The sequence below is a fragment of the Corvus moneduloides genome, chromosome 24 (assembly GCF_009650955.1).
Source record: "Corvus moneduloides isolate bCorMon1 chromosome 24, bCorMon1.pri, whole genome shotgun sequence".
NCBI lineage: Eukaryota > Metazoa > Chordata > Aves > Passeriformes > Corvidae > Corvus > Corvus moneduloides.
In genome coordinates this window covers 4,716,539-4,742,536 of record NC_045499.1, presented here as the reverse complement: position 1 = coordinate 4,742,536, position 25,998 = coordinate 4,716,539, and the positions used below count along the sequence as shown (strand labels likewise).

Here is a 25,998-nt window from a genome sequence, read left to right as displayed (position 1 = left end):
TCCCAGTTTGTCTCAGCTCCCAGTTCAGAACATCTGGTGCTTCCCTGGTGATGGGGATGGATGAGGAAAACGGGTCCTGCTCCACGCTGGGAGCTGCCACTTGGAATCCTGGCTGGGAGGAGTTCAGGACCTGCCCGGTGCTGATATTTTTTTTCCCTAAATAACAGCTGATATCAGCTCAGGCCGGGAGATGTGTTACCAATCCTAAATGGATTTGGGGAGATTACACGCTTTAATAAATCCAATCTTTAAAAGATCAGGCTATAGTAAACAAACAAATAAACAAATAAATACAAATTCATGCCACATAAGGCCCATTAAAAAAAAAAAAAAATCAAGGAAAATCCAGAGTGGCTGAAACAAAGCTCCAATTATCCATGAGATATTTCCTGAGCCAAAACAACACCCGTGAGCCCGCTCGTTCCTGTGGATCCAGCATTTCTGGAGTTCTTTTTCCCACCTGTGCTGAGCGTGGATACGTTTATGTGCAGGGAAGGGATTTGGGAATGTGTCTGAAGGCTTGGAAAAGCAGGAAATAACGTCGGGATTGATTTTGGGATAGGTGGAAGGATCTGCAGCCCATTCCCAGGCGCACGGAGCTGCCCGGAGCTCACCAGCACAGGGGAAGACGATGCTGAGCTCCAGGGAACGTCAGGGAGATGCCAGCAGAGCAGAGTCAGGGTTATTTGGGGAACAGGACGGTCAGAAATCGAGTGGGAGGCGATTCGCAACATCGCAGAGGCTCGAGATTTGTTTACAGAGCCTGATGGCAGCAGCTGAGCGCCGGGGGGGGGACGAGGAACGATGGAAGATGCGCTGGAAGGGAGGGATGGACAATGGGAGACGGCAGCGCCGCATGGAATCCTCGTGGAAAAACTCTTCTGAGTCCTCCCGAAACATCCCTGGGGACGAGAGGTGAGCAGAGCACGCTGGAGAAGCGGCAGCGGGGGGGAATGGCTGCAGGATTTCGTAAGCAGGGTGAGTCAGAGCTGGCATTTCTGGGAATGAGGGAGGAAGGGAGGCAGGAATCCTCCTCGGGAGCAGGGGAGGGCTGGTGTCTGAACATCAGCGCCTCTTGCATGAGCTGTGGAGAGAAGGGAAATCAAACGCCAGGGGAAGGTGGGAACAGAGGAATGAGGAGTCGGGATTGGGGGAAAGAGCTGGAAAATGGAGCCCTTTCCACGGAGCTCATGGGACTCGGGGAGAGAGGAGCGTTCCTGGCTGGCCCGAACAGGAGGAATGCCCGGAACTTCGTGGATCTCCTGACCAAGACCTTTGGGAGGAGGGAATTTGAGGAGTTTTCTTGCCATGAATCTGACCCAAAGCAGCTGCCAGATATTTGCTGTGCTCCTGGAGAGACTGTGTGGAATCCCCATCCCTGGAGGTGTCCAAGGAACTCCCGGAGGTGTCCAAGGCACTCCTGGGCTGGTGACAAGGTGGGGATCAGGCACAGCTTGGACTCGATGGTCCTGGGAGGCTGTTCCAGCCTCAGGGATTCTGGGATTCTGTGCTGCACCTCCGGTAACGATGCTGGGCCTTCATCCAGGGCTTCCCACAGGATGGATCTCACGGCAGCTGCGACCTCCATCCTGCGGCGACCCCAAATGTTCTGCTTGGAAGAACAGGAAGAAATTTGGACCAGGCCAGCTCCCAAATCCCTCTACCGAGGCAGCTGAGCAGATGCCAGCCCTGCCAGCATTCCAGCCAGCTCCTCGCCCCTCTTCCAGCAGCTCCGTGTGCGCCCAGGGAAGGACGGACACGCGCAGGGATGACGTGATGGGACATTTGAGAGGGGCAGAAGGGATGGATTTATCTCTGCCAAGGCTCTGGGGTGCTCTGCCGTAGGGGATGGGATTCCTGGGCGGGTAAATAAATGGATGGATGCCTTAGCAGGCGTCCTGGCAGGGTTGGGTGAGGTTTGGGATGGAAATGTTGAATAATTTCTCATTAACCCTGAATCAGTCATGGCTTGGAGAGGGACTTTGGACAAGGGCCTGGAGTGACAGGAAAAGGGGGAATGGCCTTAGGGTGAAGGAGGGCAGGGTTAGATGGGATATTGGGAAGGAATTCTTCCCTGTGAGGGTGGGGAGGCCCTGGAATGGATTTCCCAGAGAAGCTGTGGCTGCCCCTGGATCCCTGGAAGTGTCCAAGGCCAGGTTGGAGCAACCTGGGATGGTGGAAGGTGTCCCTGCCCATGGCAGGGGATGGAATGGGATGAACTTTAAGGTCCCTTCTAACCCAAACCAGGCTGGATTCCATGATTCCATGTCTTACACAGGCTTTAAAACCCTGGAGAAACCAACTGCCTTTATCGTGGGTTTTTTTTACCTATGGCAAGGCCAAAGTGCTCCATTTCTATACAAAACTGCAAAAAAAATTCCTCTTCACCACAGATCTCGATCTGAACAAAGAGGAACAACAACTCAGCTTTCTGGCCTGCAACCACTTTGCTCCTCCAAATGTTGCCGGAAGACTCCTGGAAAATCCCTCCAGCCCCACAGGGCTGGGAAGAAGAGCAGGCAACATTGACACCTGCCGTCGGGAATTCTAATAGCCACTCACTCCAGGATTCCCGGAGAGCCAAGAGCTGGTGAAAACCAGCCAGAAAAAAAGAAGTCGAACCACGGAGGATTGTTTACAGAAAGCTTTATTTCATCACCAGCGGTGCCAACAATTGGATCTGAGGGATGGCTGGAAAAGGGTTGGGATCACTGGGGCCAGTTGCAGCAGGAGCAGACGGGGTCGAAGACCAGCCCCTGCTCACAGCTCTGCACGAAGGTCTGCCCGTTCACGCAGCTGTAGAAGTTCCTCTTGTTGTCGGGGTCTGCGTAGATCCCGTTGGGTTTCCCGGCGCAGAAGCCGCTGCCGCCGGAGCCGCCGGAGCCGCCGGAGCCACCGCTGGTGGTGGTGGTGGTGGTGGGAGCCTCGGTGATGGGAGGCAGGGGCTCAGCGGGGGGAACACAGTCTGGAATTCAAGAATTCAAGCAGGAGAAGGTTTATTTTCGTGCTCCCGGTGTTTCGTCCCTCCCATAGGAAGCTTGGGAATCTCCATGAGGGAGCTGCTCCCGCTGGTGGTGGTGGGAGCCTCAAATGGGAGGAAGGGGGAACAGAGTCTGGAATTCAGGCAGGAAAGGGTTGGAAGTGTTTCATTCCTCCCCATCCCTTCACAGGGAGTTTGGAAGTCTCCGTCAAGGAGCTGCTCCTGCTCTCCCAGAGCCACTCACCGCCGCTCTCCAGCCCCAGGCCCTTCTTCAGCGTGGAGATCAGGGGGTATTTGCCCTCGTGGCAGAAGGTGCCGGTGAAGTCATCCATGTCCAGGGCCCAGACCATGGCCCCGCCAAAGTTGTTCTTCTTCAGCCAATCCACCTGTGGGGAGGAAAATCCCAGTGAGCCCCAGCAACTGATCCCACAGAAGGCTCCGGCCCCGTCCCAGCACAGCCCCGCTGCCCCCAGACCTTGAGGCCGAAGCTCTTGACGTTGTCGTAGCCGACCCATTCGCTGTCCTTGTAGGCGTAGGGCACGTCCTGGGGTTCATCCCAAGCCTGGGTGGCTCCGGAGCTCAGGAAGGTGCAGATCTGGGGAGAAGGAAGCAGGAATGTTATCCACAGAAAGGGAAAAGCCCAGGCTTGCCCGTTGTCTTGGATTTATCCTCTGGTTTTGTGCCGTTTCTCTGGCCCCTGAGTATTTAACTTTTTCCTAGCGATTCTATGGACAGCTTGGTGTCTGAAAACTCCATGGGAACTTCCTGATAAATTCCTTCAAATGATTTGGGAAAGGAATGTGATGGGAACATCCATACCTCGTAGTAAGCCAGGGTTCCGGCCTCCCTGGTGTAGGGCCCAGCTGGGCCAGGGCCGGACGCTGGAGCTCCAACGGAGGTGTCAGATGGGTTCTGCAGGGTGAAACTCTTTCCATAGGTTGGGAATCCCACCAGGAGCTTCTCAGCTGGGGCACCGTTGCTCTTCCAATAATTCATGGCATATTCCTGCAAGAAACCAGTCCTGCTCAAGTCTTTGCCGGGATTTGGAGGATGAATTCCTCAAAACCTCCTCGGGGGAGCCACGAGGGTCTGAGAGTTGTGAGCGTCCCACAAAAACACTCACAACGTTGAAGTATTTGTAGTCCCCAGTGTCAGCAGGGCCAGCAAACAGGGGGCTGTTCTCACCAGTGTTCCTCTCCCAGGAGCCGTGGAAGTCGTAGGTCATCACGTGGATGTAATCCAGGTACCTGTGGGGAGCAGGGGCTGTGTCCTGACCCGAGGCACCAGAGCTCTGGGTGCCCGGTCACCCCCCAGCCCCGGCCACAGCCCCTCCTGCTGCACATGGGGCTCCCTCAGGGAACTCTTTCACTTCAGCACTTCAGGAAACCCTTCAAATCCCACCAGTGAGCCCAGGTTTGCCACTTACTTGCCAATCTCAGCAATCTCGTAGCCAGCCTGGATGGTGGAAAGTCCGGCAGCCACAGCGGCGGTGACCATGAGCCGGGGCCGGTTGGTCTGTTTGGCTTCCTGCTCGAAGGCTGCCAGCAGTTCCTGAGGGATCCCAGGGACAGGAATCACCTGGGGGCTCTGGGATGGGGCTTTGCAGCCGCCCAGGGCTCACAGGGCTGGAGCCAAGCCCACCTTAACCAGGACGGTGAAGAGACCCTTGTCCTGGGCTGGGCTGCCCCTGGAGCCGGGGTATTCCCAGTCCAGGTCCAGCCCATCGAATCCGTACTGGCGCAGGAACCTGACCACGGAGTTGATGAAGGTCTGGCGGTTCTGGGGTGTGGAAACCATGGTGGTGAACCTGGGCAAGCAGAGCGGGACAGAGATGGGGTTGGGTTGGAGCCCCTTCCTCCTCTCCTTTCTTTTCCACGCTGCTTTTTAGGGCAGGACATGGTTTGCACTCACTTGGCTGTGCCAAAATTCCATCCTCCAATGGCCAGCAGGGTCTTCAGGTCTTTGTTCCTGAAAGGGAAGAGGCAGGAACAGGAGTCCTTGCAAGTCCACAGCGCTCAGAACTGCTGTCCCTGAGCTCAGGGGACCGGGCTGTCACCCTGCCCCGCCCTGTCCGTGTCTCCGTCCCTCTTCTCTCAGCATCCCTCACCCAGAACCGCTGCCACCGTGCAGAGCCTGAAGCACAGGTTAGGACTGGGAGGGAGCAGCAGCCCTGCCCGAGGCTGCCAGCACTCACTGGTTCTTGAGGCCGTTGAAGGACTTGTACAGGGTCTCATCGTTCCACTCGTAGGTGGTGATCTCGTTGTTGTTCATGCCGGCGAAGGCGTAGATCAGGTGGTTGCACAGGCAGGGGTCGACATTTTCGGGGGTGTACTTGCCCAGGCCAGGCCTGTACTGGGCCCAGTTGGTGAAGTAACAGGTCAGCACATAGGCAGTGCCTGCGGGGAGACACAGGGCATGGAGGGGCCTGCAGCGCCCTGGGCACAGCCCGGCCCCTGCGGGCACAGCGGCCGCACGGAGCCGCGGGCAAGCAGCGGGCACAGGCTCCCTGTGCGGGCCAGGGGCTCAGGGAAAGGGCAGCAGGGCTGGCGATCCCTCGGACGCTGCCGGGCTCCCCGGGACAGCCCCGCAGCGGGCGCCTTCCTCCCCTGGCCCTGGGGACGGCTCGGTCCCGCAGCCTCTGGTGCCCTTCAGCTCCCGGCTCGGGGTCTGTGCCCCCGACGGGCCCTTCCTGCCCGGGAGGCAGCCGGGAGGCAGCCGGGAGCTCCGGGGCAGCTGCTGCAGGGAAGAAGCACCTACCGACGTGGGCGTTCAGCAGCAGGGCCAGGCCTGGCGGGGCACAAGGAAACAACAAAGAGGTCACTGCTTGCTCTTAGAAATGCAAAGGTCTTGTGCAAGACTCTGCTCCCAAGCTGAGGCAGAGGAGGTTTTCTACAGAAGAGGCTAAAATCTGTCAAATCATTTCAGGTAAAAGCATAGCAAAGGACCCAAACAGGTGCCAAAGCAGCCATTTGACTTTCAGATTTATATTTCAAAGCCCATTTCAGTCCTGGCCTGCGATGGACTCTGCCCATGTTCAAAGCAGAACAGATCCCCAACAGCAGCAGCACTAAAGAACGGAAGTCTCCCTCCCAAAAGAAAATTGTGAAACCTTTGACAGAAAAGAGAGAGCAGCATTTTTATCCCTCCAACCCCCTGTACAGCAGCAGAGTGCCAGTGGCAGAGCCAGCAGCCCTGGGCAGGAAGGCAGAGAGCTGCAGTTTGCAGCGGCACTCACCGGTGAGCAGAGTGAGCTTGGCCATCTTGGACCAGGACTGATGTGCTCGGGCTCTCTCCCACTTTTATACCCTGCTCCTTCCTCTGCCAGTCTTACATCAACAGCGACGGACAAACATGACGAAACTTGGCAAAGATCCCCATCGCCAAATCGGACCCCAGGACAATGGGCCTGAGCACCCCAGCTGGAGGGGTCACTGGTGTGGGGCTGTGCCATGTCCTGGTGCTGCAAGGGCAGATAAAGAGTGGGATTAGATTTCTGTGACTGTCCAAATGCTGTTCTTAACAACAGCTTTGTGTCCCCGCTGGCGACTGCGCAGGGAGCGATGGCTGAAGTGTGAGACCTTGCGCTGTCCTGGAGCCCTTCCAGAGATGGTGGCAGTGCCAAACCCACGCTCTGGGCTTTGCCAGGGCTGGGTGTCCTTGGTGGGACCGTCCCAAGGCAGGGCTGAGCGGGGCTCTGGCTCCCAGCACTGGGAATGCTGGAGGCTCTGGGATCTGGGCTCGCTCGCTGTGGGACAGAGGGACCTTGGTGGTCTGAGCTGTCTCTTGCCCACCCAACTGAGGTGGTGTCTCTCAGGGAAGCAGAGGAAGTTTCTTTATTTCTTGGGGGTCAAACTCTACAAAGGAGGCCCCTCAAGATGGGGCAGGTTCATTTTCCTCTCACATTTATCCCCTCCTCTTCCTGCTCAGCTCTTTCCCAATCTGAGAAACCCCCATGTTGCCATTCATTCCTGTTTCTCCTTAAGTGCAGCTCCGACAGCTGAATGCCTCAAAATCTCCTTTCCACATTTTTATTTCAGCTTCTGCCCAGGTGGAGACTCCACACTCTCACCCTGTGCGAGGAGACTGGGAATTTCTTCCCTTTCCCCCACTCAGGAGTGGGACACAGCGGGGACACGGCCGTGTCCCTGCACTGGGACGTTGTTTAATTCCTGCTGGGGTGACACCAAGGTGACTTTCCTGGAGGTCACAGCCTGGTATCAGATGCTGGCCAACCTGCAGATTAAAATGTGCCAGCCTGAGCCTTCGGGATTTCGTGCAGGCACGGGGTGGGATACGGCTGATAACAGGACAACATCCTCGAGGGGTATTTTTCCAGTGTTTTTCTTGCTTGATAAAGTCACAAGGTACAAATTCAACTGGAATAGATCTGGAAAATCCCACCCTCAGCAACCTCTGGAGCCTTTTCAGCTGTTATCCATGGAAGGTGTTTTGGTGTGGAAAGGAGAGCGTTTGGGACAGGCTCAAGGGCTCTTGTCCTCACAGGGGGGGTAACAAATGTGAGTCAGGCAAATTCTGGAGTTTTCCTTCAGGACTTTTCCTGCTTTTTTCTGTTCTGACAAAGCTGCTTAGCTGTGGGCACAAGAATTGGTCCTTGCTGAAAGAATTCCAATTAAAAAGAGCAGACGGGGACCTTCCAGCTGTCCCAGTGCTGGATTGCAGAGAGATTCCACCACTCCGGGCTGTTCCTGCTGCATCTTCCCTCTGAAACTGCCATCCCAGTGATTCCGTGGCTGTTGGGATTGAGTCCGTCTGTCCTTCCGCTCTTTCCCGACAGCTCACGGAGAGCAGACCCTGATGTTTCCTGGTATCCAAGCTCAGCAGTGCCCAGGTGCTCCTTCCAGGATGATTCCTTAAACCTTCTCCTCCTTCTTGTCCTGGAGGTTTGGCAGATTTAGGGATGGCACCGGCACAGCCAGAGATGTGTCTGTCAGGAAAAATCCCCAAAATCTGCTGTTTTCCCCCAAAACCTTGGGCACCCCAGCCCAGCTGACCTCGCTGTGCCTCAGCCATTCCTTCAGGGAGTTTGTTTGGCTCTCCCTGCCCTTGCTGGAGACACTTGGAATGTCACTGTGGAAAGCTCCACAGGGACAAGCGGGAAGGTCCCTGGAATGGCGCTGTGTCCTTTGGACATCATTGGGATCCTTATCGGGATGCAGGGATGCAGGTCTGGCCTCCTGGAACAGGGACACTGGAGCTGGCAGCTCCCAGAGGGATTTGTGCCGATGGCAGGGAGGTCCTTGGGGTAGCCGAGATCCAGCTTGGGATTCCCACATGGAGCAAAGGCACCATTGGGTCTGGATGTGAGGAGCTGGATGAGTTTTCCAAGGAAAACTTTGGGAAAGCCAGGCCTGCTTTGGGCTGCTGGTCTGGTGCTCCTCAGTGCAGGCAGAGGAGTGACAACCGTCCCAGGGACAATCTGTTCCCAGGATGGATTTAGTTTTTTAGTGTGGAATGGCGTTCTTGGGAATTTTCCTGGGGGGAATTATCCCAAAAATGTCATCACGTGGATGTAATCCAGGTACCTGTGGGGAGCAGGGGCTGTGTCCTGACCCGAGGCACCAGAGCTCTGGGTGCCCGGTCACCCCCCAGCCCCGGCCACGGCCCCTCCTGCTGCACACGGGGCTCCCTCAGGGAACTCTTTCACTTCAGCACGTCCAGGAAACCCTTCAAATCCCAGCGCAGGGAGCGATGGCTGAAGTGTGAGACCTTGCGCTGTCCTGGAGCCCTTCCAGAGATGGTGGCAGTGCCAAACCCACGCTCTGGGCTTTGCCAGGGCTGGGCGTCCTTGGTGGGACCGTCCCAAGGCAGGGCTGAGCGGGGCTCTGGCTCCCAGCACTGGGAATGCTGGAGGCTCTGGGATCTGGGCTCTCTTGCTGTGGGCAGCGTTGGGACAGAGGGACCTTGGTGGTCTGAGCTGTCTCTTGCCCACCCAGCTGAGGTGGGGTCACATCATGGAAGCAGACAGGAGGAATCCCATCACTAAAGGAAAACCAGAACAGTTTTTACTGAGTCATTCTCCACCTGATAAAGAAAAGTTCTTCTGTAAGAAACATTGGTTTTGTCATCTTCTTTCTCCAGTCTCCTGACACCCATGGTCACAAGAACAAGTGGGAGGACAACGCAGCAGAGCCTGATTCTGATTCACTTTGTTTCCATCAACACAAGGAGACCCAACCCTTGCGCAAATCCTTTGTTTTGGCAGTGCCACCATCTCTGGAAGGGCTCCAGGACAGCGCAAGGTCTCACACTTCAGCCATCGCTCCCTGCGCAGTCGCCAGCGGGGACACAAAGCTGTTGTTAAGAACAGCATTTGGACAGTCACAGAAATCTAATCCCACTCTTTATCTGCCCTTGCAGCACCAGGACATGGCACAGCCCCACACCAGTGACCCCTCCAGCTGGGGTGCTCAGGCCCATTGTCCTGGGGTCCGATTTGGCGATGGGGATCTTTGCCAAGTTTCGTCATGTTTGTCCGTCGCTGTTGATGTAAGACTGGCAGAGGAAGGAGCAGGGTATAAAAGTGGGAGAGAGCCCGAGCACATCAGTCCTGGTCCAAGATGGCCAAGCTCACTCTGCTCACCGGTGAGTGCCGCTGCAAACTGCAGCTCTCTGCCTTCCTGCCCAGGGCTGCTGGCTCTGCCACTGGCACTCTGCTGCTGTACAGGGGGTTGGAGGGATAAAAATGCTGCTCTCTCTTTTCTGTCAAAGGTTTCACAATTTTCTTTTGGGAGGGAGACTTCCGTTCTTTAGTGCTGCTGCTGTTGGGGATCTGTTCTGCTTTGAACATGGGCAGAGTCCATCGCAGGCCAGGACTGAAATGGGCTTTGAAATATAAATCTGAAAGTCAAATGGCTGCTTTGGCACCTGTTTGGGTCCTTTGCTCTGCTTTTACCTGAAATGATTTGACAGATTTTAGCCTCTTCTGTAGAAAACCTCCTCTGCCTCAGCTTGGGAGCAGAGTCTTGCACAAGACCTTTGCATTTCTAAGAGCAAGCAGTGACCTCTTTGTTGTTTCCTTGTGCCCCGCCAGGCCTGGCCCTGCTGCTGAACGCCCACGTCGGTAGGTGCTTCTTCCCTGCAGCAGCTGCCCCGGAGCTCCCGGCTGCCTCCCGGCTGCCTCCCGGGCAGGAAGGGCCCGTCGGGGGCACAGACCCCGAGCCGGGAGCTGAAGGGCACCAGAGGCTGCGGGACCGAGCCGTCCCCAGGGCCAGGGGAGGAAGGCGCCCGCTGCGGGGCTGTCCCGGGGAGCCCGGCAGCGTCCGAGGGATCGCCAGCCCTGCTGCCCTTTCCCTGAGCCCCTGGCCCGCACAGGGAGCCTGTGCCCGCTGCTTGCCCGCGGCTCCGTGCGGCCGCTGTGCCCGCAGGGGCCGGGCTGTGCCCAGGGCGCTGCAGGCCCCTCCATGCCCTGTGTCTCCCCGCAGGCACTGCCTATGTGCTGACCTGTTACTTCACCAACTGGGCCCAGTACAGGCCTGGCCTGGGCAAGTACACCCCCGAAAATGTCGACCCCTGCCTGTGCAACCACCTGATCTACGCCTTCGCCGGCATGAACAACAACGAGATCACCACCTACGAGTGGAACGATGAGACCCTGTACAAGTCCTTCAACGGCCTCAAGAACCAGTGAGTGCTGGCAGCCTCGGGCAGGGCTGCTGCTCCCTCTGGTGCTGGGCAGGGCAGGGGGACAGACCCGTCCCCTGAGCTCGGGGACAGTGGCTCCGGGCGCTGCCTGTTGGCCCTTGGCCTTTCCCACCAAAAGGACCCGGCCTGCAAAGGCCACAGTGACACCAAAGCCTTGGGGTGACTCCGGTTCCTGTCCTCTCCTTGCAGGAACAGGAACCTGAAGACCCTGCTGGCCATTGGAGGATGGAATTTCGGCACAGAGAAGTGAGTTCAATCCAGCTCTTTCCAATAATGACTCCCAGGAAAGGGAGGGAGAGGAGGAAGGGGCTCCAACCCAACCCCATCTCTGTCCCGCTCTGCTTGCCCAGGTTCACCACCATGGTTTCCACACCCCAGAACCGCCAGACCTTCATCAACTCCGTGGTCAGGTTCCTGCGCCAGTACGGATTCGATGGGCTGGACCTGGACTGGGAATACCCCGGCTCCAGGGGCAGCCCAGCCCAGGACAAGGGTCTCTTCACCGTCCTGGTTAAGGTGGGCTTGGCTCCAGCCCTGTGAGCCCTGGGCAGCTGCAAAGCCCCATCCCAGAGCCCCCAGGTGATTCCTGTCCCTGGGATCCCTCAGGAACTGCTGGCAGCCTTCGAGCAGGAAGCCAAACAGACCAACCGGCCCCGGCTCATGGTCACCGCCGCTGTGGCCGGAGGACTTTCCACCATCCAAGCTGGCTACGAGATTGCTGAGTTGGGCAAGTGAGTGGCAAACCTGGGCTCATGGGTGGGACTGAGGTAGGTTCCTGCAAGGGAAAGCTCCAGAGAGCCCCTGAGGGAGCCCCGTGTGCAGCAGGAGGGGCTGTGGCCGGGGCTGGGGGGTGACCGGGCACCCAGAGCTCTGGTGCCTCGGGTCAGGACACAGCCCCTGCTCCCCACAGGTACCTGGATTACATCCACGTGATGACCTATGACTTCCACGGGCCCTGGGACGGCTCCACGGGCGAGAACAGCCCCCTGTTCAGTAGCGGCACCCTCAGTGTTGTGAGTGCCTTTGGGGCCTCTGGCCCAGGGCTCCTCTTCCTGCCAGCCCATCCCGGCCCGGCCCTGACCCGTGCTGGCTTCTGCAGGAATACGCCATGAACTACTGGAAGAACAACGGCGCCCCAGCTCAGAAGCTCCTGGTGGGATTCCCAACCTACGGGAAAACCTTCACCCTGCAGAACCCATCCAACACCGGCATCGAGGCCCCAACCTCCGGCCCTGGTCCTGCGGGACCCTACACCAAGGAGGCCGGGCTCTTGGCTTACTACGAGGTGCGTGTGGGACTCGCCCCCGGCGCTGCAAGGGCAGCACGGACACTGCTGGGACTTCCCAGCACGGAACTCCTAACCCGGCCCACGTTCCCACTGCCCTTTCCGCAGCCCCTCGCTGATTGTCCTGCTCTGCCCTTTTTCCCAGATCTGCACCTTCCTGAACTCTGGAGCCACCCAGGCTTGGGATGAACCCCAGGACGTGCCCTACGCCTACAAGGGCAGCGAATGGATCGGCTACGACAACGTCAAGAGCTTCGGCCTCAAGGTCTGGGGGCAGCGGGGCTGTGCTGGAACAGGGCCGGAGCCTTCTGTGGGATCAGTTGCTGGGGCTCACTGGGATTTCTCCTCGGCATCCCACAGGTGGATTGGCTGAAGAAGAACAACTTTGGCGGGGCCATGGTCTGGACCATCGACCTGGATGACTTCACCGGCACCTTCTGCCACGAGGGCAAATACCCCCTGATCTCCACGCTGAAGAAGGGCCTGGGGCTGTGACCGCACCGTGAGTGAGCCGGGAGGGAGCCGGGCCTCGTGCCCCTTCTGCCGGCTCCAGAGGCCGCGGGGCTGGGAACGCCATGGGACCGTGGGAGGGGGGGGGCATTTAAACACCATCCCTTCCCCAGGGAAAATCCTGCTTTCTTTTCAGGCTGCAAGAGCTCTGCACAGCGCTGTCCTCACGGCCCTGCAGCTGCTCAGGGTGTGGGAGGAGCTGCAGTGCCGATGGTGGGGACCGGCCATGGAGATCCCGATGTTGTTCCAGCCCATTGATCCTCTGATCCAACTGCACACAATAAGAATGATTAAATAAAGCTTTCTGCAAAAGCAACCACTTCCCGCTTCAACTCATTCAATCCTTTATATTTCGGTTCTTCCTGATTCTATCAGGACGTTCACACTTGTGCTTGGGGAAGGGCTTGGATTTAATCCCAGCCTGGCATTTTCCCCGGGGTTTTTTTCTGCCCTACCCTGGCAGCCACTTGGAAACCGGGAGAGGAACTGTTGTCCCATCCCCAAGGCTGTGACATCACAATCCCAGGCTGCTCTCCTGAGCCAGCCCAGCACATTCCACAGGGAAATGTGAATCCTCAGCTTTCTCCTGCTCCCTCCATGGGCTGCCATCCCCCTGCTCCATGGCTATAACAACTGGAGCACGCAGAGCCCATCCCGGAAAGATCAGGCACGGCAGGATGGCAGCGGGGCAGGACCCAAAAGGTGAGAGCTGGGCGAGCTGGGGGCACCCAGAGGGGGCTGTGTTTTCTTCTCCTTCACCTCCCCGGATGCATCGGCTTCCCCAGCGACCTCCCCACCACGGGGCTGATCCCAATTCCTTGCTCAGGCTGGGGAAAACCAGCCCCTTGTGGCAGGAGGGATCAAGCAGAGCCGAAGGGCAGATCCCTCCCAAATACCCAGGGTCAAGGGAGGTTCCCACGTGGGAGATGAAGGCAGGGAGCAGCAAGTGGTCACTGTTTTCTCTCTTTCCTCTCTCTGTTTTGTTCATCCCGCTGGTGGCATTTTCCTCTGCTCGTCCCCCAGCCGTGCAGAAGAGCATCTCCTTCGGGACAACCCAAGAACGGAAAATGTTCCCCTACTACTACGCCCCAGACAGGCTGGGAATCGAGGTGGCAGCGGTGCGGGGAAACCCTCTCCTGGGGCCGGGCTGTTACCTGGGGCCAGAGGTGAGTTGTTCTTCCATTCTGGGCTCCTTCCCAGAAGGCACAGGAGCAAGGGGGCCACAGCTGCCCCGCAAACCCACTGCAGGATGTCCCCACATCCACCTGGAAAAAGGAATTATCTCTCTTCCCAACCAGTCCTTGAGGCTCTGCAGGAATGAGAAATTAGGGGAATTAATAGGAATAATTGTAGTAGGAATAACATCTGCTGCTCATGCACTCCTGCCCTGCAAACCCACTGCAGGATGTCCCCACATCCACCTGGAAAAAGGAATTATCTCTCTTCCCAACCAGTCCTTGAGGCTCTGCAGCAGTGAGAAATTAGTGGAATTATTAGGAATAACTTTAATAGGAATAACATTTGCTGCCGAGGTAATTCTGCCCTGCAAAGAGTGTCTTTAAAACATCAATAAATTATTTTGGGTTTCCAATTGCAGAAGAACATCCTCAAATCCTCCATGAGCACCCGACCCATGAGCAGCCGGGGATACGTGATGGGAGCCAGGACAGCCCCGCGCTTCCAGCTGAGTGCCCGGGTAAGGAGAGGGCCAAAAAAGGAGGAGAAAGCAGCCAAAATATTCTCCGGCAAGGCTGTGACATCCACCTGGCTGCTGCTCTGGGAATGTTTGGCACAAAATCCTCCATCCTGAGGGGTTTTTTTTTCCCTGCAGACGGTGACCCCCGGCCCTGGTGCGTACCGGCCCTTCCCGAGGGATGAGAGGAGGTGCCAGCCTGCCCGTGTTCCCTTTTTCTCCAGCACACCACGATTCCCAGCCAGGATTCCAGATCAGGAATTTTACCCTGGGTAATTTAACTCGTTTTCTCACAATAAGCAGGAATCCTAGCAGGGAGAAATGCACAAATGGGAGGTGGGGATGGAGTTCTCAGTAAAGCTTTTGATCTCCAAACAAAGCTTTTTAGCTGCAAAAAAAGGCTTTTTGTCTCCAAAAAGCTGTCTCTGCTTTAGGCTTTAGCTTAGGACGATGACTGGGACACCACAGCATGGAATTCCCATGGATCTGCCCCGTGGGGCTCTGCTGAAAACAAAAAATCGCTTCAAAACCCAGGTCAGGGTTCTCGATGCTGCCTCACATCTTCCTTTTCTGAGGCATTATTGTTGCTGTGAATGAATAATTGTATTTTAGCTGACCACGGAGGTAAATTCAGGAATTACAAACCAGCAAAAACCAGCTCCAAAACTGAGATATCTGGTGCCTGTTTGCTTTAGGCCTGGAACTTACAACATAGAACAGCCTTTAACCAGAAGGGTCACTTGGCCGATGAAATTTGGGGCTCCAGACTGGGCCACAGTGGCAGCACTACCCCAGAGGATGGTGAAACTGCAAATCCAGAAGGTGAGGATGGGGATAAGGGGCTGATATTCCTGCCTCAAAGCTTCTGAAAAAGGAAATTTCCTTTTCACTTCCCGTTTTCGCCATGTTTTGTTATCCTCTCCTGCTTCTGAGAGAGGAAATTTCCTTTTCAGTTTGTATTTTCACTGTTCTTTGTTATCCTTTCCTGCCTGGGCCACAGGAGACAAAGTGATTTTCTCTCAGAAAATGCCTGTTTGCAAAATCCTTCCAAAAAAATCCCTTTTATTCAGAAATTTCCTCTGGAAGTTTCCACTCCCGAAGGGAGCAAAGCGAGGCCTCCACTGCCTCGTGTGGCTCTGCTGGAAAGAAAATCTTATTTAAAGCACAGGTCGAGGTCTCATCCCTTCCTTTTCTGGAACATTTTCATTGTTATTAATGAAAAGTTGGTGTTTTTTAGATGACCCTGGATAAAAAATTCTGGAAAAATCAGGCCAGACAAGCTTACCTGAAGCTGTACCACAGCTGAGGATTCCAACTGTGCCACAACCTCCTTCCTTTGGAAACTCTCACCTGCACCACCAAGCTTAATAAATCAAATATTTTAAATATTTTAAATGTTTTAAAATAGCTCTGCTCAGCTGTAACAAAAACATCTCAATATTTTCAACCCCGTGCTCAGCACAAGTGCAAAACCAGCCCCATTCCAGCCACTTGGGAAGGAAGTTAACTCCAGAATTTGTTTTAAAATAGTTTAAAGAGGTCTTAAAATATTTTAATATGGTTTAAATATATTGAAGAGATTTTTTTAAAAAATTGAAAATAATCAACTGAAATAAAATCCAAATAAACAAAAGTAAAATAATAAAATAAAATCCAAATAAAATCTTTTCAAACAGAGGGATTTCGTTCCTTGTGTCTGGAATAAGGCTGTAGTTTGCATTTGTGCTGAACACAGGGTCAATAATATTGGGATATTTTGGTTAATATTGGGATTTTTTGGTCATTGCTTCCACAGCACTGGGGCCTTTCCTGCTTTTCCTGAGGGAGAAGTTGGGAAGTTTTGAGGGAGACACAAATGAAGGGATATTCCATCCTGCTCAGGATATGAAATGGGGGGGAAAGGGGAGGAATTGGGGGATATTTGCACAAGTCACAGGCTCCAAACCATTCCATGATTTTTCCAGTCATTCCATGACCGCCTTGGATGAGGCCTTGCTCTCCTGGAGGTGCCTGTGGGAAGCAGGGAATCAACTCTTTGTTTTCCTTTGCTTGCCCTATTAAATCACCTTTGTCTCAACCTGCGAGTTTTCCAGCTTTTCCCCTCACAAGTCTCTCCCAAATCCTGCTGGAAATAAATAAAAACCCTCTCCATGATCCCTCTGGAGAGGGAGCGAGCGGCTGCGAGGGGCTTGGAAACCATGACCCCAAGTCCCCCCCTCAGCTCATCCCCCTCCTTCCATGGATTTCCTCACTTTTCCCTCAAAATCCAGCTTTTCCTGAGGCAGGAAAGGAGCCAAATAACCACAGCCAAAGGGCAGCTGCTCCATTTTCTCAGCGCCAGGAATGAACATCCCCATCTTCCCCTCAGCTTTTCCTGCTGTTTCCCCCCCACCAACTTTCTCATCATATCCAGGCCAGCCCAAGGGGTTTCCCCACAACCTGAGGAAAAATCAGGAATATTGAGGTGGTTTTGGTACGCTCAGAGGGTGTTTAATGTCTTTGTGCCCAAAATAACACCCTGAAAACTTCTGAGGGAAAGAGGCTGCGTTGGGACGGGCCCCACCAGGCCTCACCAGGTGGATTTTTGCATTTTGGTTCCCTCCCTGATGACACAAAAATATTCTCAAGCCAACAAGAAAGATGCTTGAACTGAGAATCTGGCCACAAAAATAAATGTGGCCTGAAACAGAAAGTTCCTGGTGTTGGGGCAGCTGTTTCCCCCTCAGACCTTTGAGAATTCTCTGTTTCCAAACCCTCCCACGGATGTGTCCGATCCCAATCCCACAGAGACCCTGGAGAGGCAAAATCCCTCTGGGTGTAATTCCAGCTCCACTCTTCTTCCAATTTCCTCTATTTATTTATTGTTTCTGTAGCAAATTTCACCTGCAGCCCAATTTTAGCCATAAACCCAACATTTTTTCTTCCAATTCTCACTTTCAGGAGCTCTCGCAGCTGCTCCCAGCCTGACTTTTGGAGTCACAGCTGTCCCTTTTTGGTGCAAGATTTTGAAGCAACATTAGGCTCCCTGGAATTTTTCTTGTCCTAAAAACTGGGGGTTTTAGGCTGTTGAAGGCTTCACTTCTGTATTCCTGGTGGACACCGTGGTTCATCTCCACTTAATTCTTTCTAACCAGAAAAAAAATGATGTGTGAGGCACTTTCCCACTCCTGAAACATGAAGGACTCAGCCTTGCTCGTAGGAGATAAAATTTCTTTTATTATGAACATAAAAATTACAATTTTCATTCCACTTTTTTTTTTTTCCTCCCCTACCCAGCGAGGGATTTTTCTCCTTGAAGAAACAAAAAAAAGTTAAAAAAAGATAAAACTTTTGGATATATACAAACATATACAGGGTGTGTCTGTACATTTGTCATTCTGTACAAGCAAGGCACCAGCAGAAGTGACAATGGCACACACAGAGGGGGTTTTCTGAGATTTAATTTCAGATTTTTTGGCAGGAACATCTCCATTTTCATTGAAAATGAAGAGCTTCTTTTTATTTTCCTCCTCCCTTGGTGATGGGGGAAGAGGGAGGATCCTTTTAACTGCATGGAGGTGAACTTGGGATTCTTGGAAGGTTGGACCAAACCACAGGAGTCTTTTCTCAAGGATATTTAACCCATATTTTGCCAAAAAAAATGCTGAAGGAAAATGAAAGCAAACCCCTCCAGAACCAGCCAATAATGACAACACTCCCATAAAAATAAAGGAAATAAAAGGGTGAAATAAAGCAGGGGGGAAAAAACCCCAACTTCTGCTGATAAAAACACGTATTTGAGAGCTGACAAAATGCAAGAAGTGTGATCACTGCTGCCATCAGTGCAGCTTTGTTCCATTTTCCAGCTTCCAAAGAAACAGGGGGGAAAGGCAGGAACTCTCCAAGGATTTGAGCTGTGTGGAAAACAACAATGAACTGCAAAGGAGCCCGAAGCAGCTGTGACAGGAAAATGCTCTCAGAGCAGGGCAGGGTAAACACCACCACACTTGAGAGGTTTCCAGTCCCCAGGGCAGCTGCAAGGTGGGAATAAAATGTCCTTGGAGCTCTCTGTATTTACACTTCACTCCTTTACCAACACCTTCAGGTAACAAAAGAAAAGATTTGTTTGCTTTCACCGGCCAAGAATGCAAAAGGAAGAACCTCCCTGGGAGTTTTCTCTTTGTTAATACACATTCCTTGGATTTAAGGGTTGATGGAAGTTCCTCTTCCAGCCTGCCAGGCACTGACACACCAACGATGCCTTTGTGTTCTGCTGGGAAGTGGGAGCAGGAAAATTCCCTGTGTCCCACAGCTCCAAATCCAAGCCCTGTGTCCTCCAGCTCTTCAGAAAATGAATCCTCCCCACCGTGGAAACCAAAGTCCCCCAGACAATTCCCAGGTGGCTTTCCTGGACCATCCCAGCGAGCAGAGGGAAGAGGGAGCCCTGGGAAGCAGGATGGGAGTGGAGCTGACCATGCAGAGAGATCCCTCCTCAGCTGCATTGCCTCTCCTGACCCCTCCTCTGTGGTTCTCTGAGCAACCACAGGAATTCCAGCTCCCCACCCCTCCTCTGTGGTTCTCTGAGCAGCCACAGGAATTCCAGCTCCCCACCCCTCCTCTGTGGTTCTCTGAGCAGCCACAGGAATTCCAGCTCCCCCCTCACTTCTTCCTGCGGATTTTGGGTTTCTTCACGGGCCGCAGGTAGGGATTGTCGATGACGTTCTCCTCCCCGTTCCTGCTGCCTGCCAGGGAGCTGTTCTGCTGCAGCACTGAGGTGTTCTCCTTCTCGGGTCCGGAATCATCCTGGCACAGTCAAAAACAAGAATAAAAAACCAAAGTCAGGCTTAGAAATCCTTCTGCCCACAGAAACTGTGGCTGCCCCATCCCTGGAAGTGTCTGAGGCCAGGCTGGAGCACCCTGGGATAGGGGAAGGTGTCCCTGCCCATGGGATAAGATTTTTATGGTCCCTCTCATCCCAAAGCATTCCAGGATTCCAAGTTCGAGCCCCAGAACCTGTGGGCAGGAGGGATAATCAACAGCCAAGCACACAAGGAGCTGCATTAAAGGCCAGGCCTCCTGGTTTCTAACACAAGAAAATCCCTTGGGAAGCTGGGATCCAGGGAGAGCCCTCTTCCCTGACACTGAAATTTGGGATGTACTGAAAGCTCCTGCTCCAGCCTCGTTCTGCACTGAACTCTGCAGGGAGCTGAAGAGCCAGGACAATGTTTAGATCCAGTTCCCATTTCCCAAGAGACAAAGCCAGGTTTTCCTAAGCTCAAGAACCCTGACAGTGTTTAGATCCATTTCCCATTTCCCAGGAAACAGAGCCAGGTTTTCCAGGCTGAAGAACCACAATGATTTTAGTTGCCATTTCCCACCCACTCTGCCCATTTCCCAGGAATCAGAGCCAGAATTCCAAGCTGAAGAACCAGGACAATGTTCAGCTCCACTTCCCATTTCCCAGGAATCAGAGCCAGAATTCCAAGCTCAAGACCCCTGACAGTGTTCAGCTCCACTTCCCATTTCCCAGGAATCAGAGCCAGAATTCCAAGCTGAAGAACCAGGACAATGTTCAGCTCCATTTCCCATTTCCCAGGAATCAAAGCCAGAATTCCAAGCTCAAGACCCCTGACAATGTTCAGCTCCATTTCCCAGGAATCAGAGCCAGAATTCCAAGCCGAAGAACCAGGACAATGTTCAGCTCCACTTCCCATTTCCCAGGAATCAGAGCCAGAATTCCAAGCTCAAGACCCCTGACAATGTTCAGCTCCACTTCCCATTTCCCAGGAATCAAAGCCAGAATTCCAAGCTCAAGACCCCTGACAATGTTCAGCTCCACTTCCCGTTTCCCAGGAGGCACATCCAGGTTTCCCAGCTGCAGGAATGGCCCCCAGGAGCCCCCCCAGGGTGGCCCTACCGTGCTCATGTGCAGCGGGAGGTTCTCGGTGTCCGTCTGCTCGTCCTGCTCCGAGGAATCCGTCTCCTCCATCTGCTGCATTTCCAGCTCGGAGGGGAGCAGAGCTGTCAGGTAGGGCACAGTGAAAGGCCTGGCAGCAATCACTGGGATTTGGGAGAAGAGGACACACAGTCAGGAAGCTGGGAGAAAATTCCTCCCCTCAAAAATGAAGCACAAAGTTATAGAGATCGAACATTTCGCTGCTTCTGGGTTTGGACACGCTTCCTTTTCCTGCTGTTCCCAAGGATCAGGAAGGAAATCCTGATCCCTAAAAGATGGCAGTCTCTACTTCCCAATTTTCTGCAGCCTCTTTATGTTTCCAGCCAAGGACACAGCAGTGTTCCAACACAAAAATTCCTTCCTGAGCTCCACCATAAAATCCCAATTATCTGGGAAGTTGGGTTCCCCTTAAGGGAAGCTGTCAGAGAGCCTTGGCAAAGTGGGAATTCTCACCACTGCTCTGCAGGCAGAGAGACAGGAAAATTTCCAGCAGCAGGAAAATGGCAGAGAGAAGAAATTCCTTGTTCAGGTTACAGGAGGTGGAGCCAGGATTGGGATGAGCTTTGGATTCAGCCCCTCTCAGCCTTCACCAGGAGATAAAAGGGAGCTTTGAGGAGTTTAGGAGCAGCTTTCTGGTTTTCCTCCCCATTTGAACCCCCAAATCCCTCCTTTCCTGACCTTCCAGCACCTCAGCAGGGCAAACACCACAGGACAATTCCCAAACCCTACAGGGGAGGGGAAGCAGGGATGCAAAATGATGGAATCACTGACGTGGGAATGTGCTGACATCATCCTTGAAGAGGCTCTGGGTCTCTCCAGTCTTGGCCATGAACCGTGTGAGGGCCCTTTCCACATCCCTCCGTTGGGAAGCCGCCTTTTCCCGCAGCACCTGGTAGTCAGACACCGGCTCCCGGTAGGTCTGGAGCAGGGAAAGAAAGGGATGGAGCAGCTCCACTTCCAAATATCACATGGATGGAGGAGCTGCAGGCTCTGCTCTTCAGTATCCACGGGTTTTTGGAGAGTTACAGAGGTCCAGCAGACAGGAATCCAGGGATTTTGTACTGGGAAGGGTCTGGGGGAAGGTAATGGGATGGACCAGGGAGTGGATAATGGGATGGGCCAGGGATTCTGAACTGGGAAGGGTCTGGGAGCAGGTAATGGGAAAGATCCCATCCCAAGGGATGTTCACAACCCACAAGCAAGGAATATTCTAAGCCAGGAAAAGCAGTATTTTGGATAAATGGCACCAGCACTGCAGTAAAAAAGCACCACTCCTGGAGTTCTGGACTTCAAACAGATCCCAACCAGCACAAAAATCAGGCAGAAATCCTGGGATTCTGCCTGATGTCTGAATGCCAAGGGATGCCCACAACCCACAAAGAAGGACTATTTTAAGCCAGGAAAAGCAATATTTTGGATAAATGGCACTGCAGTAAAACCACCCCACTCCTGGACTTCACACAGACCTCAAACAGCACAGAAATGTTGTTTTCACTCACCGGTGTCTTGATGTAAGTGTGAGGATCTGGGAATTCCGGGAAATGGCCGGGAATGTGGGGCGGATGAGGCTTGTTCTGCCCAGCTGTCAGGGCCTTGGGAGTCACGGGCTGGTTTGTCACTGGAGCTGCAGTGGGAAACAGGGAATCAGGGAGTTCCTCCCGCCCAGGCTCACCCCAAAGCACTGTGAGCCCATCCCAGACTCCATCCAAGGGATGGAGCACATCCCACGAGCTTGGGATTGGCATCCCAGAAGGCAAAAGGATCCCTTGGCCCCTCTGTCCTGCAGCAAAACCACCCTGAAGGCTCCCCCGAGTGACTGAGGTCCCTTCACCTCCTGCAGTGTCACCACAGGAGCCCTGAATTCCTGGCATCATCCCTCAGAAAGCTCATCAGGAGCTCTCTGGAAGGCAGCAGAGAGGAATTCCAAACTATTCCCAGCTCCCCACGTACGGGCAGTGATCACCATCCTCTGGGAACGCTTGGCATAGGCGGGAAGAGTTTCCACATTGAACCCTGGAACACAGAAGAGAGAAACAGGAATCACTCCAGGAGTTTTTCTCCTGTCCAAATTCCCCTCTCTCCAGAATTTTTCCAACAGCTCCAAATTAAACAAGAAGGAAAACCACGAGCTGTGGGTGTCCACAGCAGCGGGCACCACCCATATCCCAGATTCAGGGGCAGATTTCCCGATGCAAAAGGTGGGAAGAGTGGGAAGAGGGAGCTGCTCACCCATTTCCACGAGGGTCACCACGATATCCGAGAGTGTGGGCTGGGTCCTGGCTGTGTGCTCGCAGTAGGACTTGGCACTCCTCCCAATTTCCGAAATATCTGCGGGATAAAACCACCACCCGTTTAATTTGCAGTGATCACACATCTGTGGCAGCTCCAGGGATGGGAATTTGCAACAAATTTAGCAAGGAATGAAAAAGAACCCCTGGAATGGAGCACTTTGCAGGCTGGGTGTTTAAAGATGAAAAAATCACTGTTTGCCACAAGGGCAAAATGCAAGTCTGCATCTAAAAGATGAAAAAAACCCCCAGAATTGGATCATTTCTCGATTTCAGAACAATCTGTAGGTGAGGCTTTCAACAACACCCACACGGGAAGGAGCAGAGCTGCTCCACGAGAGCCTTCATGAACCAAATATCTGGAATTTTGTTTATTCCAGCAACATGGAGCTCCTGGGAGTATCTAATGAGCAACCACTCAGTAAAAAAAATACAGATTTCTGAGCTGGGATAAACAGAAATCCACAGAAATCTGCACCTCCAGCGCTGTGCTCCAGCCACCAACCCAACCTCCTCCTTTTCACAACGCCCTCAGCAACGATAAAACCGGGATCAAACCCCTCTGGAATCCCAGGGGAATCCTTGGATGAGCCATTGGGGGCACTCACAGCTCTGGATCATCTCGGTGAGAGTCTCCACCGCGGCTTTCTCGGCGCTCTCGAAGCCGGCCTCGGTGAGCAGCGAGCTGACCACCACCTGCAGCGTCCGGCGCCGTGCCAGGTGGTAATTGTCCGCAGGGGTGCCCGCCTGCTTGCTGCCTGCCCGCTGGAATTTCGGGAATGGTGCGTTAGGAGATGGGGAAAGGCATCTTGGAACCCGCCAGGAGAAGCGAGCAAGCAGGGCTGGCCCCAGAGCGGCTGGAAGGGACATGGGATGGGATGGGATGGGATGGGATGGGATGGGATGGGATGGGATCCATGGGATGGGATGGGATCCACTGGGATGGGATGGGATCCACGGGATGGGATGGGATCCACGGGATGGGGATGGGGATGGGATGGGATGGGATGGGATCCACGGGATGGGATTGGATCCATGGGATGGGGATGGGGATGGGATGGGATGGGATGGGATCCATGGGATGGGATGGGATCCATGGGATGGGATTGGATCCATGGGATGGGGATGGGGATGGGATGGGATGGGATCCATGGGATGGGATGGGATCCATGGGATGGGATGGGATCCATGGGATGGGATTGGATTGGATGAGATGCATGGGATGGGATGGGATGGGATGGGATGGGATCCATGGGATCGGATGGGATCCATGGGATGGGATTGGAGTGGATGAGATACATGGGATGGGATGGGATGGGATGGGATGGGATGGGATGGCATGGGAATTGGGATGGGGATGGGATGGGATGGAATGGGATGGGATGGGATGGGATCCATGGGATGGGATGGATGGGATGGGATCCATGGGATGGGATGGGATGGGATCCATGGGATGGGATGGATGGGATGGGATGGGATGGGATGGGATGGGATCCATGGGATGGGATGGATGTGATGGGATCCATGGGATGGTGTAGGAACTCAGAGTGCCAAGAATATTTCTCTGCCTGTTTTTAAGGGTTCTTACCCCCCCGAACAACACTGTTTTAATCTCCAACCTTGGAAGAAGTTACCAATGGTCAGACAAGAACTAGAAAATGCAGTGGTGTGAATTAGGTGATAGACTACGATGTGAGATTGGCACAGGGTGAAAAATTTAGAGGTTTTGGGCTTCTCTTTGTAGTAAATAGATAAGAGTAAAAAATATCAAAAAAATATCAAAATTCTCCTTCTTCTACTACTCCATATTCTGCAGTAAAAGTAGTTTGGGATGATTGGATAGAGAATTCCACAGTTCCTGCCCGTGTTACTGAAGAATTGGAAGGAAAGTGAAAATAATGTACGTTTTTAGTAACTATCGGTTAAAATATCTTTAAAAGGCTGGGTAAATCTTGATAGGGAGGCCTCACTCCTGCTTTTCTGTGCTCTGTGCTGTACCTGGGTCACGCTGGTGGCTCTGTTCCTCTGATAAGACTTCATAAACAACTATCTGGAAGCATTGAAACTCAAGGAAAAGTCTGGGTTTATCTTTGAAACTCCTTGCAAGGACTTTCAGCAAATTCTCTCCCATCAGGAGGGACTTGATTTATGGCACGGTTCCATTTCCAGGTAATGGAAGGGCTTGGGAGCAGGGACTGGGAAGGGTCACAGTGCAGGGGGAAGGAACATGGAGCAGGGGCTGGGAAGGGGCTGGGAGCAAATAATGGGATCGGGCTGGGAGAAGATAAAAGGAAAGGTCTGGGAGCAGGGGGAAGGGGCATGGAGCAGGGATTGGGATGGGCCAGGGAAGAGCAGCTCCTGGGAAGGGTCTGGGAGTAGGTAATGGAAAGGGACATGGAGCAGGGAGTGGGAAGAGGCTGGGAGAAGGGGCTGGGAAAGGTCCAGGAGCAGCTGGAAGGGACATGGAGCAAGGAGTGGGAAGAGGCTGGGAGAAGGGGCTGGGAAAGGTCCAGGAGCAGCTGGAAGGGACATGGAGCAAGGAGTGGGAAGGGTCTGGGAGAAGGGACTGGGAAGGGTCCAGGAGCAGCTGGAAGGGACATGGAGCAGAGACTGGGAAGGGGCTGGGAGAAGGGACTGGGAAGGGTCTGAAGAAGGGACTGGGAATGGTCCAGGAGTAGCTGGAAGGGACATGGAGCAGAGACTGGGAAAGGTCTGGGAGTAGGTAATGGGACAGGACTGGGAGAAGGGACTGGGAAGGGTCCAGGAGCAGCTGGAAGGGACATGGAGCAGAGACTGGGAAGGGGCTGGGAGAAGGGACTGGGAAGGGTCTAAAGAAGGGACTGGGAAGGGTCCAGGAGTAGCTGGAAGGGACATGGAGCAGGGAGTGGGAAGGGTCTGGGAGAAGGTAATGGGACAGGACTGGGAGAAGGGACTGGGAAGGAACATGGGAAGGGTCAGGGAAGCAGATGCTGGGAAGGGTCTGGGAGCAGGGACTGGAAAAGGTTTGGGAGCAGGTAATGGGAAGGGTCTGGGAGCAAATAATGGGAATGGAGCAGGAGCACACTCCTGTACATTCACACACACACATGGGCATGTTTGTACATATATATACACACACACATATAGATATACACACATATATATATTTTTACACACATGTCCTTATAGAACCTCCTCAGACACTTTTGGGACGCGGCCCCTTTAAGGACTCACCCCTGCACTCCCCGCCCCGCCCCCGCCAGCCAATCCGAGCGCACCATCCTCAGCCAATCAAAGCCCGCCTCCCCTCAGGCCCTCCGGCCAATCAGCGCCTCCCTTTCTCCACCCGCCGCCTCCGCGCTCCGCGGCCGGGCCGAGAGCTCCTCCGAGCCCCGGAGGAATCGGGCGCTGCCGCCCCGCCCGGCCCCGCCCGGGGATTCGCCACCGCGGCCCCACGCCCCGGGGATGAGCCGCCGTTACCGTGCCGGAGCCTCCGGACGCTGTGTCAGCCATCTTGGAGCCATATGGAGCTGTGCGCATGCGTCAGGTGCGGCGGGGCGGGGGAGGCGGGAGCGCGCGGCATTGTGGGAGCTGTAGTGCAGGTGGAGCGGAACGCGGGGCGTTGTGGGAGTTGTAGTGCGGAGGCGGGGCAACATCTGGATCCTC

At 54.2% G+C, this 25,998-nt stretch overlaps 3 protein-coding genes across 7 annotated transcripts; 1 reads left to right on the top strand and 2 right to left on the bottom strand.

Annotated features, from left to right (window-relative positions):
• The first annotated feature begins 461 nt into the window (after window positions 1–461).
• Window positions 462–13,603, top strand: LOC116455514 (acidic mammalian chitinase-like). Of its 3 annotated transcripts, XM_032133463.1 has the most exons (12): window positions 9,360–9,583; window positions 10,032–10,061; window positions 10,423–10,624; window positions 10,832–10,888; window positions 10,993–11,158; window positions 11,249–11,373; window positions 11,553–11,655; window positions 11,742–11,927; window positions 12,073–12,192; window positions 12,288–12,429; window positions 12,574–13,139; window positions 13,461–13,603. In XM_032133463.1, exons 1-10 carry the CDS (start codon window positions 9,559–9,561, stop codon window positions 12,420–12,422), a joined length of 1,149 nt encoding a protein of 382 aa, XP_031989354.1. In that variant the 5' UTR covers window positions 9,360–9,558; the 3' UTR covers window positions 12,423–12,429; window positions 12,574–13,139; window positions 13,461–13,603. The 3 variants fall into 3 exon arrangements, with proteins under 3 accessions (XP_031989353.1, XP_031989355.1, XP_031989354.1); XM_032133462.1 differs by lacking the exons at window positions 9,360–9,583; window positions 10,032–10,061 and adding an exon at window positions 462–978; XM_032133464.1 differs by lacking the exon at window positions 10,032–10,061 and having other exon boundaries at window positions 9,359–9,583.
• LOC116455513 (acidic mammalian chitinase-like) lies at window positions 2,632–6,303 on the bottom strand. 2 transcript variants are annotated; one of them, XM_032133460.1, is made up of 11 exons: window positions 6,216–6,270; window positions 5,738–5,767; window positions 5,175–5,376; window positions 4,892–4,948; window positions 4,622–4,787; window positions 4,407–4,531; window positions 4,104–4,227; window positions 3,800–3,985; window positions 3,456–3,575; window positions 3,225–3,366; window positions 2,632–2,965 (listed from the first exon to the last, which is right to left on the bottom strand). In XM_032133460.1, the coding sequence occupies exons 1-11, from the start codon at window positions 6,238–6,240 to the stop codon at window positions 2,709–2,711; spliced, it is 1,434 nt and encodes a 477-aa protein (XP_031989351.1). In that variant the 5' UTR covers window positions 6,241–6,270; the 3' UTR covers window positions 2,632–2,708. The 2 variants fall into 2 exon arrangements, with proteins under 2 accessions (XP_031989351.1, XP_031989352.1); XM_032133461.1 differs by lacking the exon at window positions 5,738–5,767 and having other exon boundaries at window positions 6,216–6,303.
• A 3,895-nt stretch (window positions 13,604–17,498) lies between the features above and the next one.
• Window positions 17,499–25,887, bottom strand: TAF8 (TATA-box binding protein associated factor 8). 2 transcript variants are annotated; one of them, XM_032133466.1, is made up of 9 exons: window positions 25,813–25,872; window positions 22,962–23,118; window positions 22,295–22,393; window positions 22,016–22,078; window positions 21,565–21,689; window positions 20,837–20,984; window positions 20,027–20,169; window positions 18,721–18,912; window positions 17,499–18,672 (listed from the first exon to the last, which is right to left on the bottom strand). In XM_032133466.1, the coding sequence occupies exons 1-8, from the start codon at window positions 25,870–25,872 to the stop codon at window positions 18,769–18,771; spliced, it is 939 nt and encodes a 312-aa protein (XP_031989357.1). In that variant the 3' UTR covers window positions 17,499–18,672; window positions 18,721–18,768. The 2 variants fall into 2 exon arrangements, with proteins under 2 accessions (XP_031989357.1, XP_031989356.1); XM_032133465.1 differs by having other exon boundaries at window positions 17,499–18,912; window positions 25,813–25,887.
• Window positions 25,888–25,998: the final 111 nt, after the last annotated feature.

Coding starts and splice junctions, on each gene's coding strand:
- LOC116455514 (XM_032133462.1), top strand. CDS start 837: ATGGGAGACGGCAGCGCCGCATGGAATCCTCGTGGAAAAACTCTTCTG. Junction 10,625..10,831: donor TTCAACGGCCTCAAGAACCA/GTGAGTGCTGGC, acceptor CTCTCCTTGCAG/GAACAGGAACCTGAAGACCC. Junction 11,374..11,552: donor GAGATTGCTGAGTTGGGCAA/GTGAGTGGCAAA, acceptor TGCTCCCCACAG/GTACCTGGATTACATCCACG.
- LOC116455513 (XM_032133460.1), bottom strand. CDS start 6,240: ATGGCCAAGCTCACTCTGCTCACCG. Junction 5,377..5,737: donor GCTGCTGAACGCCCACGTCG/GTAGGTGCTTCT, acceptor GTCTCCCCGCAG/GCACTGCCTATGTGCTGACC. Junction 3,576..3,799: donor GAACCCTGGCTTACTACGAG/GTATGGATGTTC, acceptor CCTTCTCCCCAG/ATCTGCACCTTCCTGAGCTC.
- TAF8 (XM_032133465.1), bottom strand. CDS start 25,872: ATGCGCACAGCTCCATATGGCTCCAAGATGGCTGACACAGCGTCCGGA. Junction 23,119..25,812: donor CGTCCGGAGGCTCCGGCACG/GTAACGGCGGCT, acceptor CCGAAATTCCAG/CGGGCAGGCAGCAAGCAGGC. Junction 18,913..20,026: donor TCCCGCTGCACATGAGCACG/GTAGGGCCACCC, acceptor TGACTGTGCCAG/GATGATTCCGGACCCGAGAA.